The 15,307-nt window shown below is 41.0% G+C and overlaps 1 protein-coding gene across 17 annotated transcripts in view; it reads left to right on the forward strand.

The window, feature by feature from the left end:
- Positions 1 to 15,307, forward strand: part of DTNA (dystrobrevin alpha) — a 294,094-nt gene that overhangs the window by 254,709 nt on the left and 24,078 nt on the right. For all 17 annotated transcript variants that reach the window (XM_074352226.1, XM_074352221.1, XM_074352223.1 and 14 more), the window contains 4 exons: positions 2,344 to 2,431; positions 4,143 to 4,240; positions 7,696 to 7,809; positions 13,511 to 13,607. In XM_074352226.1, the coding sequence (XP_074208327.1) occupies positions 2,344 to 2,431; positions 4,143 to 4,240; positions 7,696 to 7,809; positions 13,511 to 13,607 (397 nt within the window). The remainder of the gene's footprint in view (positions 1 to 2,343; positions 2,432 to 4,142; positions 4,241 to 7,695; positions 7,810 to 13,510; positions 13,608 to 15,307) is intronic.

The following is a 15,307-nucleotide window of genomic DNA, read 5'->3' on the forward strand; positions in this document are numbered from 1 at the left end:
AGTTTTGGGTGGTAGATGGCATTTTAAAGGAGCTAAGAATCATTAATGAGTCTCAACAGGTTACTTAAGAGGCAAAATAATAATAATACTGCATTAACTAATTTTTTGAGCATTTAATGTATTCCAGACATCATACTAGCTCGATGCTTTTCTCATGCATCACCTCATTTGGGCAACAGGAAAGAGGAGACTCTTTTTATGAGGATGGAGCAGCGATCTGGTAAATGGAAAAATTCAGGAATACCCTAGGTAGCATACGGTAACTTAGAGAAAAGGGCTAACCTGGAGTGGAAGAATTCAGGATAAGAACAGGTATAGTTTACGTATGGGAGGCGTATAGACTAGAGCAGAGATAATGGAGACGTGAATATCTTCCAAATGACCAGAAAAACATGTTACGGTAATGGATTCCGCCAGAGAGAGATGAGCTGCTTGGAAGTGACTTGCTAATGTGACTTTCACTCATCTTCTTACTTTAGAACAAAGGGTAAAAGATTATGTGGCATGTTTACTGTGTGTGCAAATGTACACATAAATGATATAAATGTCTGGTACTGTATATGGATCCAAGTCTTTTCAGTGGATAATTCTTAGAACCTTAATATTGGCAAAGAAATGTGTCATTTTTAATGTATAATCGTGAGTGTTAATTGTTTTCTTTAAGGAATAGGCTTAAGTATAAGAGCCAGTGGAGGAGAGAATCCGTATATTTGGGGATTGAGAGGAACTAGTTCCTTAATCTTGATCCTGACCTGACACTCACCATAATAACTGCTAACTGTGATGAACTAGTCTGTTAACAGGACTAGTGTTACTGGTATGTTTCATAGATTTTTTTTTTCTAGTGGCACGGAAAACTAGTCTTAACAAAGGGCTTTCTGAAATAAGGGAGAGTTGATAATGCATCTATTTGCATTAGTTTTTTAGCGGGTTGGATTATCCTTACTCTAGTAGGAACAATTTTTATAAATTTACAGGAGACCCTGAACAATTCCCATTAATGTCATTAGAAGCCACTACCATAATTCTACTTCTCTGGAAATAAATATAAAATGGCAAGTTACCTGGGTAGTAATACGATAAATGAGAATTATATTAGTTACGTTTTGCTGCATAATGAATTATGCAAAAGCTAAGCAACTTAAAACAACAAACACATATTATTTCACAGAGGGTCAGGAATCCATGTTGGGCTTGGTTAGGGGTGTGTGACTCAGGACTTTCATGAGGTTGCAATCAAGCTCTCGGCTGGGCTGTGGTCTCATTTAAAGGCTCTTCCAAAGGGGATCCAGTCCAGGATCTTTTTATAATCTGATCTTGGAAGTTACCTTCCATTGCTTCTGCCACATTCTATTCATTGGAAGAAAGGGGGGGGGGTGGTTTAGGGGGGCTGTTGGCGGGATACATTGGGAGTTCAGGGTTTGCAGAGACACACTACTATATATAAAATGGATAAACAACAAGGACCTACTGTATAGCACAGGGAACTATATTCGATACCTTGTAATAATGAAAAGGAATATATATATATATATAATATATATTACTGAATCACTATGCTGTACATCAGAAATTAACACAACATTGTAAACCAACTATACTTCAATTAAACAGAAACAAAAACAAACTACCCAAACAACATATAGCTTCACAATATAAGTGCTACCAAAAAAAAAAAAAAATCCAACAGGATTTAATGAAAAAGAACAGCAAGACCAGAAGGAGAGACCTTGCTATAATGTAGATAAGGCATTTAGAGAAGAAATCACTATAGTTATAACATGTGACCTGAAATGCAAAGAATAAATAGGCTTCTTAGCAAACTAAGAAAAAGAAGAAGAAATCCGCTAAGTCCAGCCCATACTAAAGGGAGAGGATTACACACAGGAGTGTGAATGCCAGCAGGTGGGATCACTGGGGGCTGACCACAGTGACCACAATTGCTTTTTGCCTCCTTTTTGCTTTCCTATTTTCTTACGTGTTGATTTTAGACAAGTATGACTTGTGTAATAAGGAAATAAAATTGTTAAAGGCAATAAAATTCAATTAAAGAGAAGGTATTCTTTCTCTTTTCTCAATTTCTATCAGAAAAGTCACTCCTCTTTGGAGCTTTCTTAGTAAGACAGGATTTATTAACGACGTTCCTGGCCACTATTAGATCATGTCACGAATCTAAGTTTGGTATCATTAACCTAACGGGGTTTTGTATAGCCTTCAAATGTTTTGCCCTGAAAAATGGAAATAGCAACCCCAACCCTCCCCAACTCCCACCCCGGTGGTAGTATGAACATGTCCATCTTTCTCAGCTGCCTAACAGGCTCCTTCTTGCTCTGTCCTTAACAGTATGCTCGAGAGCTCCAACCGGCTTGACGAGGAGCACCGGCTGATCGCCAGATACGCGGCAAGACTGGCGGCCGAGTCCACTTCATCCGTAAGTAGTTTGGGTGAAAGGATGTCCTGTTCATCGTTACCCTGATAGCCGGGGTGACAAGCACGGAGCTGAACAGTTGCCTGCAGTACTGTCTGCAAGACCCAGACACGCTCTGGCCGCTCCTGAGCTTCACTGCTCAGCTATCGTCCTGGTAGAGCACGAATCAGAGCCCAAAGTGTTCTGTTCCAGCAGTGCTGAACCAGCCCGACGCTTGATTTCTCCGCATAATTCCTCATCAGTTACTCTAAAGAGCAAGCGATGATTCAGGCCCACAACTGGCTCAGATAACTTTCTGCTTTTATCAGTATGTAAAATATATACAAGAAAGAGAAAATTATGTCGTAAACTCAAAAGAAGATCCTGCACAGCATGTCAAAGCTGCCACAGGAGACCATTCAGGACTCAACATTCTTCTCCAGCAACACACATGGTTTCCTTGTTAAAAGAAATGCTAATGATGGATGGATTGTACATTGTCATTCTAAGTAAAGTGAGCCTGGAAGAGAAAGAAAAATGCCATATGATATAACTTATATGTGGAATCTTAAAAAAAAAAAAAAAGATGCAAATAAACTTATTTACAAAACAGAAACAGACTCACACACATAAAAACAAACTTATGGTTACCAGTAGGGCAAGGGGGTGGGAAGGGATAGATTGGGAGATCAAGATTTGTAGATACTAACTACTATATGTAAGTTAGATAAACATCAAGTTTCTACTGTAGAGCACAGGGAACCATATTCAACATCTTGTAGTAACCTATAATGAAAAAGAATCTGAAAACAAATACATGTATGTGTATGTATGACTGAAACTTTATGCTGTATACCAGAAATTGTGGCACAACATTGTAAACTGACTATACTTCAGTCAAAAAAGAAATGCGATGAAAAACAATAGAAAGGCCTTTCTGAAAGCCAGAACTTTACCAAGTTTAAATATTTCCTCCAGTTAGTTTTCTGTCAATTAAAAAGCAGGTTGAGTTTCTCCATAGCTTGCGCAACAGCAATGGGTGCTAGCTTTTAAAGCCTGGCATTCTTTGGTAGAAAGGTTAGTTGTGATTTTTTTGAATTCATTTTAAAAACAGTAAAAATTGACCTCGAGGAGTTTCTATAATGTACTGTAGAATAAAGAAAGCAAGGCACAGGGAAGTCTATGTAATTGATGCGGTTTTTATAAAACTGTATCAAATGGGGGTAGTGGGTACAGCTCGGTGGAAGGGTGCATGGTAGCACGCACTGGGTCCTGGGTTTCAATCTCCAGTATTTACATTAAAAATAATAATAAAAAAATTTTTTGAACATACAGTTATTACTGGTATATTACAGTGATGTAACAGTAGTTCTAGAGAAAGTGTTACCTCAGCCGTGAAACCTTTTTAACCCCACTTTATTAAAAGAATATTTGCAAGAAGGGAACGGCTCCCCGAAGACTTCAAGTCAGAAAGCTCAAAAACAACTTTTCCTGTGTTTTATGTATTTGCCTGCCTAAGAATTCTGTTCTGCTTTCCACCACATATGGATCTGCTCCAGATCCACAAAAGAACTCGGTCCTTAGAAGAGGAGTGGCCATTTAATTTTATGTACTGGCTTTATTGTTTTGATGGAAGTGGCTTCTTCCTTCTTGTCTGCGCATCTCACGACCCCCGTCTTCTCAGACGCAGGTTCCCCTTTCCAATATTAAATAGTGTTAACCCTGTATGTTACAGCAGCCGGCTCAGCAGAGAAGTGCTCCTGACATCTCCTTCACCATTGACGCAAACAAGCAACAAAGGCAGCTGATCGCAGAGCTAGAAAACAAGAACAGGTAAGGCCCTTTGGCCGTGCTGGCTTTCTTGATCCAAATATGCGTTCATTGATAACCTAGAGTCATGCTTTAAAACACCCAGGTTTTTTCACCCTGTGTGCATAGTCAGGGGAAGCCGTCTGGAGCCAGCAATGCTGGCTTCTGAAAAGCTAATCTTTCCATTTCAGATCTTCAGAAACTTCACAAGGGGAAACAAATATTTATATATTTCTGAGATGTCAATGCAGTTAATGTTTTCTCCCTAGACAGTCTTATTTCCCTTTTTCTGACACACTTATTTTGGTTAAGGAGCCATCTAATGCAGAAGGGCCCTTCTAGGGGCTGGGGGGAAAGTATTTCAGCCACCCAGAGACAAGTAGAAGGCTCGCCAGGCGGGGGGGGTCCCCTGAGGATCCCAGACTAAAGAGGCATTTGGAGTGACACCACCATCAACCAGTTGTTCAAGCCAAACATTGCCACATCCAGTTCATCAGTAGGTCCTCTCTTTGTTCAACACAGGGTGACTCACAGTCTGCGCCCCATAGGCAGGTGCCCAAAACCATCCACTTCATCTCCACCATTACCACGCAATCTCACCTGTCATTTTATAAAACATAAATCATGTTATTTCCTGTTCAAAATCCTCTGATGATTTTCCATCACACTTTGTGGGTTTTTCCTTAATTTTTATTTATTTATTTATTTGTTTGTTTATTTTTAATGGCGGTGCTGGGGATTGAACCCAGGACCTCATGCATGCTAAGCACACGCTCTACCACTTGAGCTATATCCCCACCCCCACTTTCCATCACACTTTGAATAAAACTCACCCCTCTTACCATGATCAGCATGTCCTCCCTGACCTGATCCCTGCCTCCCTTTCCAGCCACAGCCCACCTTGTTCGTTACACACCTGCTTCTTCCTTCCTTCACAGCCTTTAAAGTCCTGGTTGTCCTCTCAGCTTAGAAAGCTCTTCCTCAGGGTCTCCGCATGATGGTCCCTTGTCATCGCTCAGGTCTCAGCTCAAGTGTCAGCTCCTAAAAGCCCACCTATCTAATCTTTACCCACTACCTCCTACCTGAGGAACAGGAACCACCCTCTGTTACATCCGTGTGTGTGTGTCTGTGACATCACTATCTGAAAAAATAGCTTATTAGTGTGTTTCCTTTTTATTGTATGTCTTCCCTGACTGATATGGAAGTTCTTTGAGAACAGAGCCCATGCCAAATAGCCCCTTGGTTCCTGAGCCATGCCTGGTGCACTGTAGAAGTTCAGTAAATACATACTGAGTGAGAAAAAAATAAATAGCTGAGTCAGATCTCAAACTCCATGCTGAGTAAGCCCCGCATGGGAACAACTTGTACATTCTATGTTTCTTAAAACAGCACCCAACTATCTTAACACTAATCTCCTTTGTAAGCACTGATGTCACTTCTGAGATCAAACTGGTAAAGGGGGGAGGTTGTGATCACAGTTTCATGCCTATAGAGTTGGACCTGAGAATTTGGGGATAAACGGTCAAAGTATTCTTTAAAGTTCAGTAGGAAAAAGTTAAAAGGAAAGTACAGTTTTGGTTGACACATTTTTATATTCTTAGGGAAAAAAGACTAAAGCAAAAACTCAAAAGCTCACAAATAGCTTATCTGGGTTGCAGTGTTGACCGACTCTCCCGCCTCTCCCTTAAAGCACTCTGTCTCCCCTGTTAATCCTCTGCTTCCACTCAGCCTGGGGTCTTGAGGGGACATTGGGACTTCCTTTAAGGAAATACCGCAGGAGTGTCCGCCTCCCTGTGGGACTCCAGAACCAGCAAGAAGCCCCGTGACTGTGCTGACGGCCCCGTCTGTGCCATGCTGCGACTCTCGCTGCTTGTTTCTAGGACGTTTGGGGATGGCACTCTCTGAATGCACGTTTTTAGACCCAGGGAGAGAATAAAGCAATGGGATTGAGAAGAGCTGACAGGAAGAGAGCTTCCTCCTGTCCCTGAGTTATTTCCCTAACCCATTCGTGAAGAGCATCCAGTCCACCCTGAACTCATCTCTCTAAGCCAGCAGCCTTCAGCCTCCCAGACCCCCAGAACCACATCCCAGAAGCTCATCCAGGTCACCTTCCTGCCCCATGGAGATCACCCAGGGATCCTATGATCTCCAAAGTGCCAGTTAACCCCATAATCAGATCTCTGGGCTTCTGGGGAGGATACAGTTTCTCATTTTATTTCATGGCTGCCCTAGGTAATTCATGGCCATTTCAGCAATGCCCTTTAGAAGATAATGCTTCTTTGTAGCATCCTTAGAGGAGCCAGTTGATGTTAGTATTAGAAATAGCAGGACTCTTCACATTACACTGTATATTTCACAGACTGCCTAGGCTAGACCTGTCAGGATTTCTTTTAAAGGGAGTTTTCCACTACAGAACACCAAAGGGGACCAAGAAAAAGTTGAAAACCACTGAATTATACCCTGAGAGGTGTAGTGACCCACTGGTCATTAGCTCCTTGAATCTGGTGTGTTTGTGAAGCCAGAGGTTGTAAATCAGCCTTTCAGATGAGAAGCCATCGGCCCCCTTGCTCACCAAGTTCACCTTCCATCCTGGGCGCTTTGTTCTGTCTTACTGGCTCTTGTGCATTTCGCTGGAGGGGAGACTGACCCCTCCCCCGAGAATCTGTGACTTGTAACCTTGCTTAATGGGTTCTAACTCACTTAGGGATAATGTGGCTGGCATCGGTCACCTATCCTTTCTGGCCGGCCTAATGTTCACCTCAACGGCAGGGCAGCCCAGCCCCCAACATCAATAATAGAGTGACATGTCTCACCCCTGACAGGGGTCACACCAAGAGCACTCATGCCACAGACTCAATTATAGCAAATCCTTTTAAAAGCACTTTTCTCCTAAGGCTGCCCTCGTTGAAATCCATTGTGAAGACTGGAACTGTTAAGAAAAAGAGAAAGAATGTGGCCTCACTGGGGGCTTCTCCGATAAATTCAGTGAGAGGAGTTTCATTCCTGGTGAGAGAATGGGGTTATTTAGTTTTGTAAAATGAGCACCATTTATCCTTATTTTCCTGCCAAGCACCTCTTACTTGGTAGCTGCAGGGACTTTACCACGTCGGGCTGTGATCATAAATCAAAGGAAGATTCATTTTTGTCTCTTAAGCAGTGCACATTTCAAAGTTGAACACATTAGCGCGGCATTCTATTACTTACTAGTGCGATGATGAGGTCCTGGTGAGAACCTTCAGCCTGAGGGCTCCGGTGACATACTGCCGAGTCTTCGTGGTTTGGATGTCCTGGAGATGAAGGTGGTGTCCCCACACCCTCAGCACCCAACTAGCTCCAGTCAGCTCGGTTGGTTAGTGAGGGGTGGCTCTGCTTCAGGACATAGGGTGAGCCCTGCTTCCTTGGCTCTGACGGCCCTGATCTGCTCGAGATGCTCTCTGAGTTAACTGACCGGCTTTCTTACCTTCCTCCTCTCTCCCAAGAGAAATCTTACAGGAGATCCAGAGGCTTCGGCTCGAGCACGAACAAGCTTCTCAGCCCACGCCAGAGAAGGCGCAGCAAAACCCCACTCTGCTGGCGGAACTCCGGCTCCTCAGGTAAGGAAAGGCTCCCCAGCATCCCAGGAAGGACAGGTGTTTGAGATCTTCACGGAAGCCTCCCAGTGTCCACCAGAACACTGTCCTCGCCCACTCTGGTGGCTGTGGTTTGGCCTTTTTTTTTTAATAGCACACACCTCGTGGCTGAGATCTGGGGGGCTCGGCGGGGAGGCTGTTTGTATTTTATTTTTTCCTTTGACACAAAGAAAAGGAAACAGCATTCCTTAGCGCCAAAATAAAATGTTTCCCTGGGGAAAAAAATTTTTTTATAGTGCACTATTTTTTAATTGAAATATACCTGATGTACAATAGTACGTATACAATATATATTATACAATAATGGTGTGTGATATAGTGATTTATAACTTTTAAAGGTTATACTCCATGTATAGTTATTATAAAACATTGGCTATATTCCCTGTGTTGTACAATACATCCTTGTAGTTTATTTTCGACATAATAATTTGTACCCCTTAATCCCCTACCCCTATGTGGCCCCTCCGTGCTTCCCTCTCCCCATTGGTCACCACTACTTTCTTCTCTGTATCTGTCTCATGGGAAGAAGTTTGAACTCAACTCTTTTTCGTTATCTGCACTAACAACAGTATGTTTATGATAAAAAGTGATCAACCAAACAAACACGTAAACAACTAAAGAATCATCACAGGTTTTGAAATTTACAAACTTACCTGGGACCCATAAGTTTTCTCTAAATCTTGGTCCTTGATAGCTTCACATACCTGCCTATCTTCTGGTTCTACCAATGAATGTAAATGCCTGGTGTTATCTAGTCTGTCATCATGAAAGATCTGAGTTGGGAAGGACCTAAGAAGGTCATGTGGTTCAACCCCTGAATTTCAGGGCACTTCTCAGAGTCGGACGAGGGGAGAGCAGTGGGATGTGGATGAGAATTGCGGTTCCTCCGCTGTGCCCACGTGTGGACGGAAAGCCACGCCGTGGGCTCCACGTCACACTTACCACCACGCCCTGAATACGGCACATAATTCTAGCCTGTCTGTGCAGAAAACAACACAGACATAAACTCAAAGACATTCCCCCGTGGAAATGTCCTATTTCTCAAGACACTTGTACTTAGCAAGTATGACATTCTTTCCATCTTTCAGTTTGAGTGCCAAGTATTTTTCAGGTGTATCTAACTCGGAGGCACACTTTTTGCAGTAAATACGGATGCCTCTTTTCAGAAACCCTTGTCAGAATTAGGGTGCCACTTACTTCCTCCATACAGAGAGACTAAAGGAAGCAGGTTCATTATGGCTATATTTGGATTTTCCCAAATCCCTGCTGATTATAGTCAGGGATGTTCCTGGGAGTTCCACCCTAGCCCTGCTCTTTGGACATGTTAGCATCTGGGGACTCAGCCCACCTGGCCAGGCCGCAGGCGCTTCCTCTCAGCTGGGATCCAGCCTCCCAGGTTCATGTCCCTGGCTGGAGACGCTAACCCACCAAAGGCTTGAGTTATAGAAAGGAGATCTGCAGAACTGGTAGCTTGTAGAGAAGAGATCACATCATACTTTAGAAGAATAACAGAATTTAATGGAAGAAACGTCGATTCTCCCTGTTCCACCTATGTGATTTCTGGTCCTCCCTTCAGAGGGGTGTATTAGAAATCCTTGCACATTCCATGACACCGTCACCCAGAAGGGATGAAAATAGAAAAGAAGGAAAAAGTGATGTTTTACACCCTCCTCCTTCTCAAAGGCATATAAAAGTAAATTACTGCCTGGAAGCATCCTTTGTCAAATAGGATTACGTAGGCCCTCCGGACTCACAAGTTAAGGAAGTGGAGTCTAGTGTACACAGAAATATAACGGAATAAACCAACTTGGAAATAGAATAGTCATTTTCATCTATACCTCAGGGCACCCTGTCTCTGCCTGGAATGTTCTTTACATCTCTTCCATTGGTCACCCCACTCTCACAGAATTTGTGGTCTGACAGGAAAATGACATAAATCAAATAATCACACAAAGAAGAATATAATTCTGAACTGTGAAAAGTGCTCTAAGTAATCTTCCTTTAAAAAAAAAAAGACGTAACTATCAAACCTGCTACGTCAGTCAGAAGAGGCTACCAGGAGGAAGGATTGTTTGAGTTGAAGCGTGAAAGCTGGGAACACAGGGGATGGGGATTATGGATGGGGATTACGGACAGGGACGGGCGTGGGAGCAGCTGCCGGAAGGGGCTCCGGGAGACAGATGCTCTGTGCACAAAGACCAAATGGCAAGAGCACATCTGGCACTTTTTTAAGAACCAGAAGGTTTATAGACCTAGAATGTAGTGAATGAAGGGGTGCCTGGTAAGAGATGGAGCTGAGGATGTAGGTGGGAGTAGACCATGATGCTATGTGGCCATCCAGACCAGCTTGAGGATATTGCTGTCAATCCAACAACAGGAAGCCCTTGAGGGATGAGAGTTACATATCGAGCTAGACCAGTGGATTAGCTTGTCAGGTCAGACTCACCTGCATCAGAGATCGCACCCCAGTACTGAACATTGCTAATCATTTTAAGAATACGGGCAGGCAGGAGGCACAGGCAGAGAGAGGTCTGGAACATTCCATGTAGTTCCCCAGGTTTTTTCTTCCCCTATTGAATGGAGTTTCTGAGGAAATTTTGCAAGGTGATCCAGCGAGCCTTTCCACCATATTGACTTCCACCAACCATGCAGAACTCACTGTCTTCTCAGTTTGTCCTTATTTTTATTACACGCTCACCAGCATTGTTTTGAACTTATGTTTCCGTCTCTCACACCCAAGGACCAAAACTGTGTCCCCCTCATTATTTTATTTATAGTGTCTTAAAACAAAAGTGCTGAATAGATGTCTGTGGGATGAAGAGATAAACTGCAGAACCAGTGAGACAGCTAAAGAACTGTGTTTGCAAAGACAATATCATCTTCTATGATGAAGAAAACATTCATTAAACCTGCAAAGCAACTTCACACTACAAATCTTGGGAAAAAACAAGTATAAATTTCCATAGCTACCCCTTGCCTTAAAAATAAGCATCATTGTCTATACCCCAAAAGTTGCATTCTTTTCAGTTCACATGAAATTATTCTTTGAGAAAACTTATTAATATAAAGTGATTTTCTTGTTTCACCAATAAAAATGAAATTATAATTTCTGATGCAAGTCTGTGGTTTCCAGACTTGAATTTCATTAAACCAGTTTTTAAATTTTTTTTTATAATATTGGGGGAAACAACATAAAGTTGAGTACTTTTTGTTTTACCATATGATGACTTTTTTTTAAAACTACCATCATCTGTTATCACAAGTTTCATGAGTGGCAGTATGTTTTTTAACTTTTTATTCTGAAAAAAACTTAAGCCTACAGAAGAGTTGTAAGAATATCACAATGAATTTCCTTCCATGCTTCACAAAGAGATTGCAAACATTTTGCCACGCCATTCTCTATCTCCCTATATATGTTTATATATATAAATTACGTACACATTTTTGATTAGCAGTTTGAGAGTAAATTGCAGACATCATAACCCTGTACCCCTAAATACTTACGTGTATAGTTTCTAAGACAAAAAAGAAGATATTCTCTTATATAACCATGGTACCATCATCAAATTCAGGAAAGCTAATATTACCATTTAATATCGTTTAATATACAATACATATTAAAATTTTGCCTATTATCCAAACACTGTCCTAAAAGAAAGTAGGTTTTTATGCACATGAAAAATTAGAAATAATCTGACAGCATTTCAGAATGTTTAGCTCTGTGGAAAGAAAATCACTTGTTTTCTCATTTCTCCTTGGAGGCTACACCACAGATGTGTTATCAAACCCACATTTGGTAACCACTGGTGTAAACACTTATAGAATATATTATTAAATTAATGGGTTTTTTTTAAAAAATTGAATTCAATCAAGTGCATAAAAGAGTAAATGTCATGTTTTGAAAGAATACTACCATAAGATAAATGCACAAATAAGGTTTTTTTCAATGTTGATTAATTATACTAGTATCAGCAAAGTTTTTCTGACAGTTTTTGGATGCCTCTTAATATTTTTTACCTACAATATTAGAAGTTTGCTTCAACCTTCTTCTCAAAGTGCTCTTATGATCAAAAGACCAAAAATTACAGAGCAGTAGCTAGAAAAGAACTGGAAATAAATCAGAAACATTATCCAGCCTTCTACCAAGTCTACTGAGAGGATGTAGTTGGGACACTATGTGCAGACAAGGGCAAAGGAGAAACAGATAATGGATTTGTCATTGAAGAATATTCTTGAATTGGGCAAGACTCTCAAAATTACAGTGCTGCAGACTAGAAAGACAAAAGACTAAAATAAGATACCATTAAAGTCTATAAAATTATGATGTTCCTTGTCCTCAGGATTCAGAAAAGAGGCAATTATAAAGGGAATCAAAGGAAGGATTACTCTGGGAATAAGCTTTAAGTGGCAATAAAAGCCTAAGATATACATATATTCAAGAAGAGTTGAGATGTGTTTATATATTTTCAATTCATAATTCATTATAGAGAAAGCCGATATGAAAGCAAAGTAGAGATGTCTCTCTTACATCCAGAGCCTGTCCTCCCACAGAATATCTTGCAATTGGATGAGTCATTGACCTAACTCAGTGTGACATTTTTATATTGTCAGTGTTCCATTTCAGAGTCCCTGCTGTAGCTCGACTTAATTCTGTGTCTGTGCCATTGAGACTAGGCACGTCCATTCATTAACATTAACACATACATGGTTAAAGCATCCACACATTTTTTTAAAATGTAAGCTCCAATATTTCAAAATCAGAGAGACGCCTTTGGGGCAAGGAAAAAAGTTGCATATATTACTTTTTCACTAACAGTCATGAAATAATAGATTTGGAATTGATTTGGGAAGTACACCTCTACTCAAAAATGTGAACCATTAATATTCTCCACACCATTTTATTTCTTTTCCCTCCTTGGAAGATATTTTTGGTACCTCTAGTGTCAACATACAGGATAGAATACAGATTGTCCTTCATGGTTTTCATTCTCGCTGACAGTTTAATAGAAGCTCTGCAAGCAGAACAAAATTAGACACAAGCCTTGTAGATTATTTTCAGTTAGAATAATTGTGTAAGAACTCCTTTATTCTGACTTCACTCTCTGAAGCCAAACCCAAACCAGAAAATTTAGATTGACTATAAAAACCATATACCATGAATATTTCACCTCTGAAAGGCGCCACCTTGCATACCAAGAATTGAAGAGGTGAAAAATGTACTTCTCTTAATCTTATTTCCGTACATACTAAGGTGACTGGTATTTTCTGCAAGATTTACGAAAGGGTCCTTGGGTTTGGAGCATCTGTGGGATTGGCCTCCTTCAGGGACAGTCTGGTTTTTGTTTGTTATCTGAAGGGGACCCAGTGGCACAACACAAGGCCCATGACATAATATGTGTTCAGAAAAGATTTCATTAAATGGTTAATTCAGGGTAGATGGGGGAAATACCCAGTAAGAGTTTAATTGTTTTAGTATGAAGTTTAACAAACAGACATACACCCAAGCTGTAATTGTTCATTTATCTGACACCATTTCCCTACCTGGAAACCATGTCAAAGATCCAAAGATGCCCTTTTTCTAGTGGTCCACCAGCACCACGAGATTGGAACGTGTGCTTAGCAGTGAGTTGAATGCTGTTTCTGATAACAACTGCTTCTTTCTTAGACAGCGCAAGGATGAGCTGGAACAGAGAATGTCTGCTCTCCAGGAGAGCCGGAGAGAGCTAATGGTCCAGTTGGAAGGTCTCATGAAGCTACTAAAGGTAAGATACTTCAAATAAATGTTTCTTAGACTTAGGACTGTGGCATTTGTTTAAACAAAAATGCACATAATGTGCAATGGTTTTTCCAGTTACTATCGTGTGGTTTCCTCCAAAATGTGATTTCAAACTCAGCCATAGGATCTTTTCTTAGACACATCAAATGATAGCAGTCAATTATAGGGCTCATTCGCATCCATTTCCTGGAACCAGACTACTGAGGACCTTCAGGGGACAACTTCTTGGCTTATTTCCAGTTCCTTATGTCCTTCGAAGTAATAAAACTGGATTTATTCAGAAACATTTTACATGTAATTGCCTTCAGCAGTTCTGACTAAATTGAACAGAAGCTAATGTCTAATTCAGGAAATGAAGATAAAAGCATGAAATAATTTTGGTGATTATAGTTTCATTAAGAGGAGTGACTTTGTTAATTTCAGTAAATTTGATCAAATCTGTGTGGCTTTTAGCAGCAAGTCACATAATGTCTGTGGGTTTCAAATGCAAACTGTAAATGGGCAAATCTCCATACTTTTCTGCAGGGAGAGGGCGATTTCTGGACATCCTCTGCGGAGTGTTGTAATCTCTGATTCTCACTGGGAAGTGGCATTCTTCCTGTCACAAATCCTTATTCCCTTTTTCAGTTAAAAATTGGTCTAAATTACATCTCGAATCAAAAGTAGACTAATTATGGCCACATGTCCACAGCTGCCCCCCACAGAGGCTTCAGTGCTCTGTGGTCAGCCTGCCTGATGTAAAAATAAGCATGAACCAGTACGGATCGGAATGGTGACATTGCAAAGGCAAGAACTAAAATTCTGACAGAATGACAAGAGCAGAGTCTCTGAGACAGCTCACTTGTGGGACAAGATGTCCTGCCTTTCAGTCCGTGGGTCCCCCACATCCCTGACTCCCCATCATTTATTGTTTCTGTATTGTTCTTTCTTTCTTTCTTTTTCTTTTCTTTTCTTTTCTTTTCTTTCTTTCTTTCTCTTTCTTTTTTTTCTTTTTTTCCTTTCCCTTCCTTCCCTTTCCTTTTCTTTTCTCTCTCCCTCCCTTTCTTTTATTTATTTTTTACATAAAAAAATTAAATTATTAACAAATATCTGTTGAAACCTACTGTGTCCCAGGCACTGAAGTAAGTGTAACACTGTTTTCTTTTGTTTTCTTTATTCTTTTTTGTTCCTTAGTCGACTTTTCCTGCCATCAGTGTTGGGAACGCTGTGTCTTTATTAAACCAAATTTACTTTTTATTGTACTAGACATGTGAAATGTAGAAGCCAGTTTTGTTGTACTGTCTACGTTAAGACAGGACTGGATAATGAATAACCGCTTGCTGTTTCTGCCCTCGTGTCTCATTTGGTGGTCCAGGAAAGCTCTTTCTGTTTTCCTTTCCAAATACACCAAAGGAAGAGGGCCAGTCGCATCTTTCCCTTCACTGAATGAGGAAACTGAAAACAGCCCCCTGGGTCTATACCTATAGCGTCTATCACTGTAGCAACGGGACAGGAGTCTATTTCCCACCAGCTGTCTGGGCATCAGCCTAGCCTAACTGAGCCCAGTCTATAGTGTCAGGATGTAGCAACAGCAGGATAGGGAGGGAAATCATGTTGAAAGATGGTTGGATGCACGGAGGAAAGAGAGGGGTCTGGAGTCTCAGATACCTAAATAGACTTGGAAGTCAAGCCTCAAGGTAGAAGAGG

The sequence above is a fragment of the Camelus bactrianus genome, chromosome 24, assembly GCF_048773025.1.
Source record: "Camelus bactrianus isolate YW-2024 breed Bactrian camel chromosome 24, ASM4877302v1, whole genome shotgun sequence".
Taxonomy (NCBI): Eukaryota; Metazoa; Chordata; class Mammalia; order Artiodactyla; family Camelidae; genus Camelus; species Camelus bactrianus.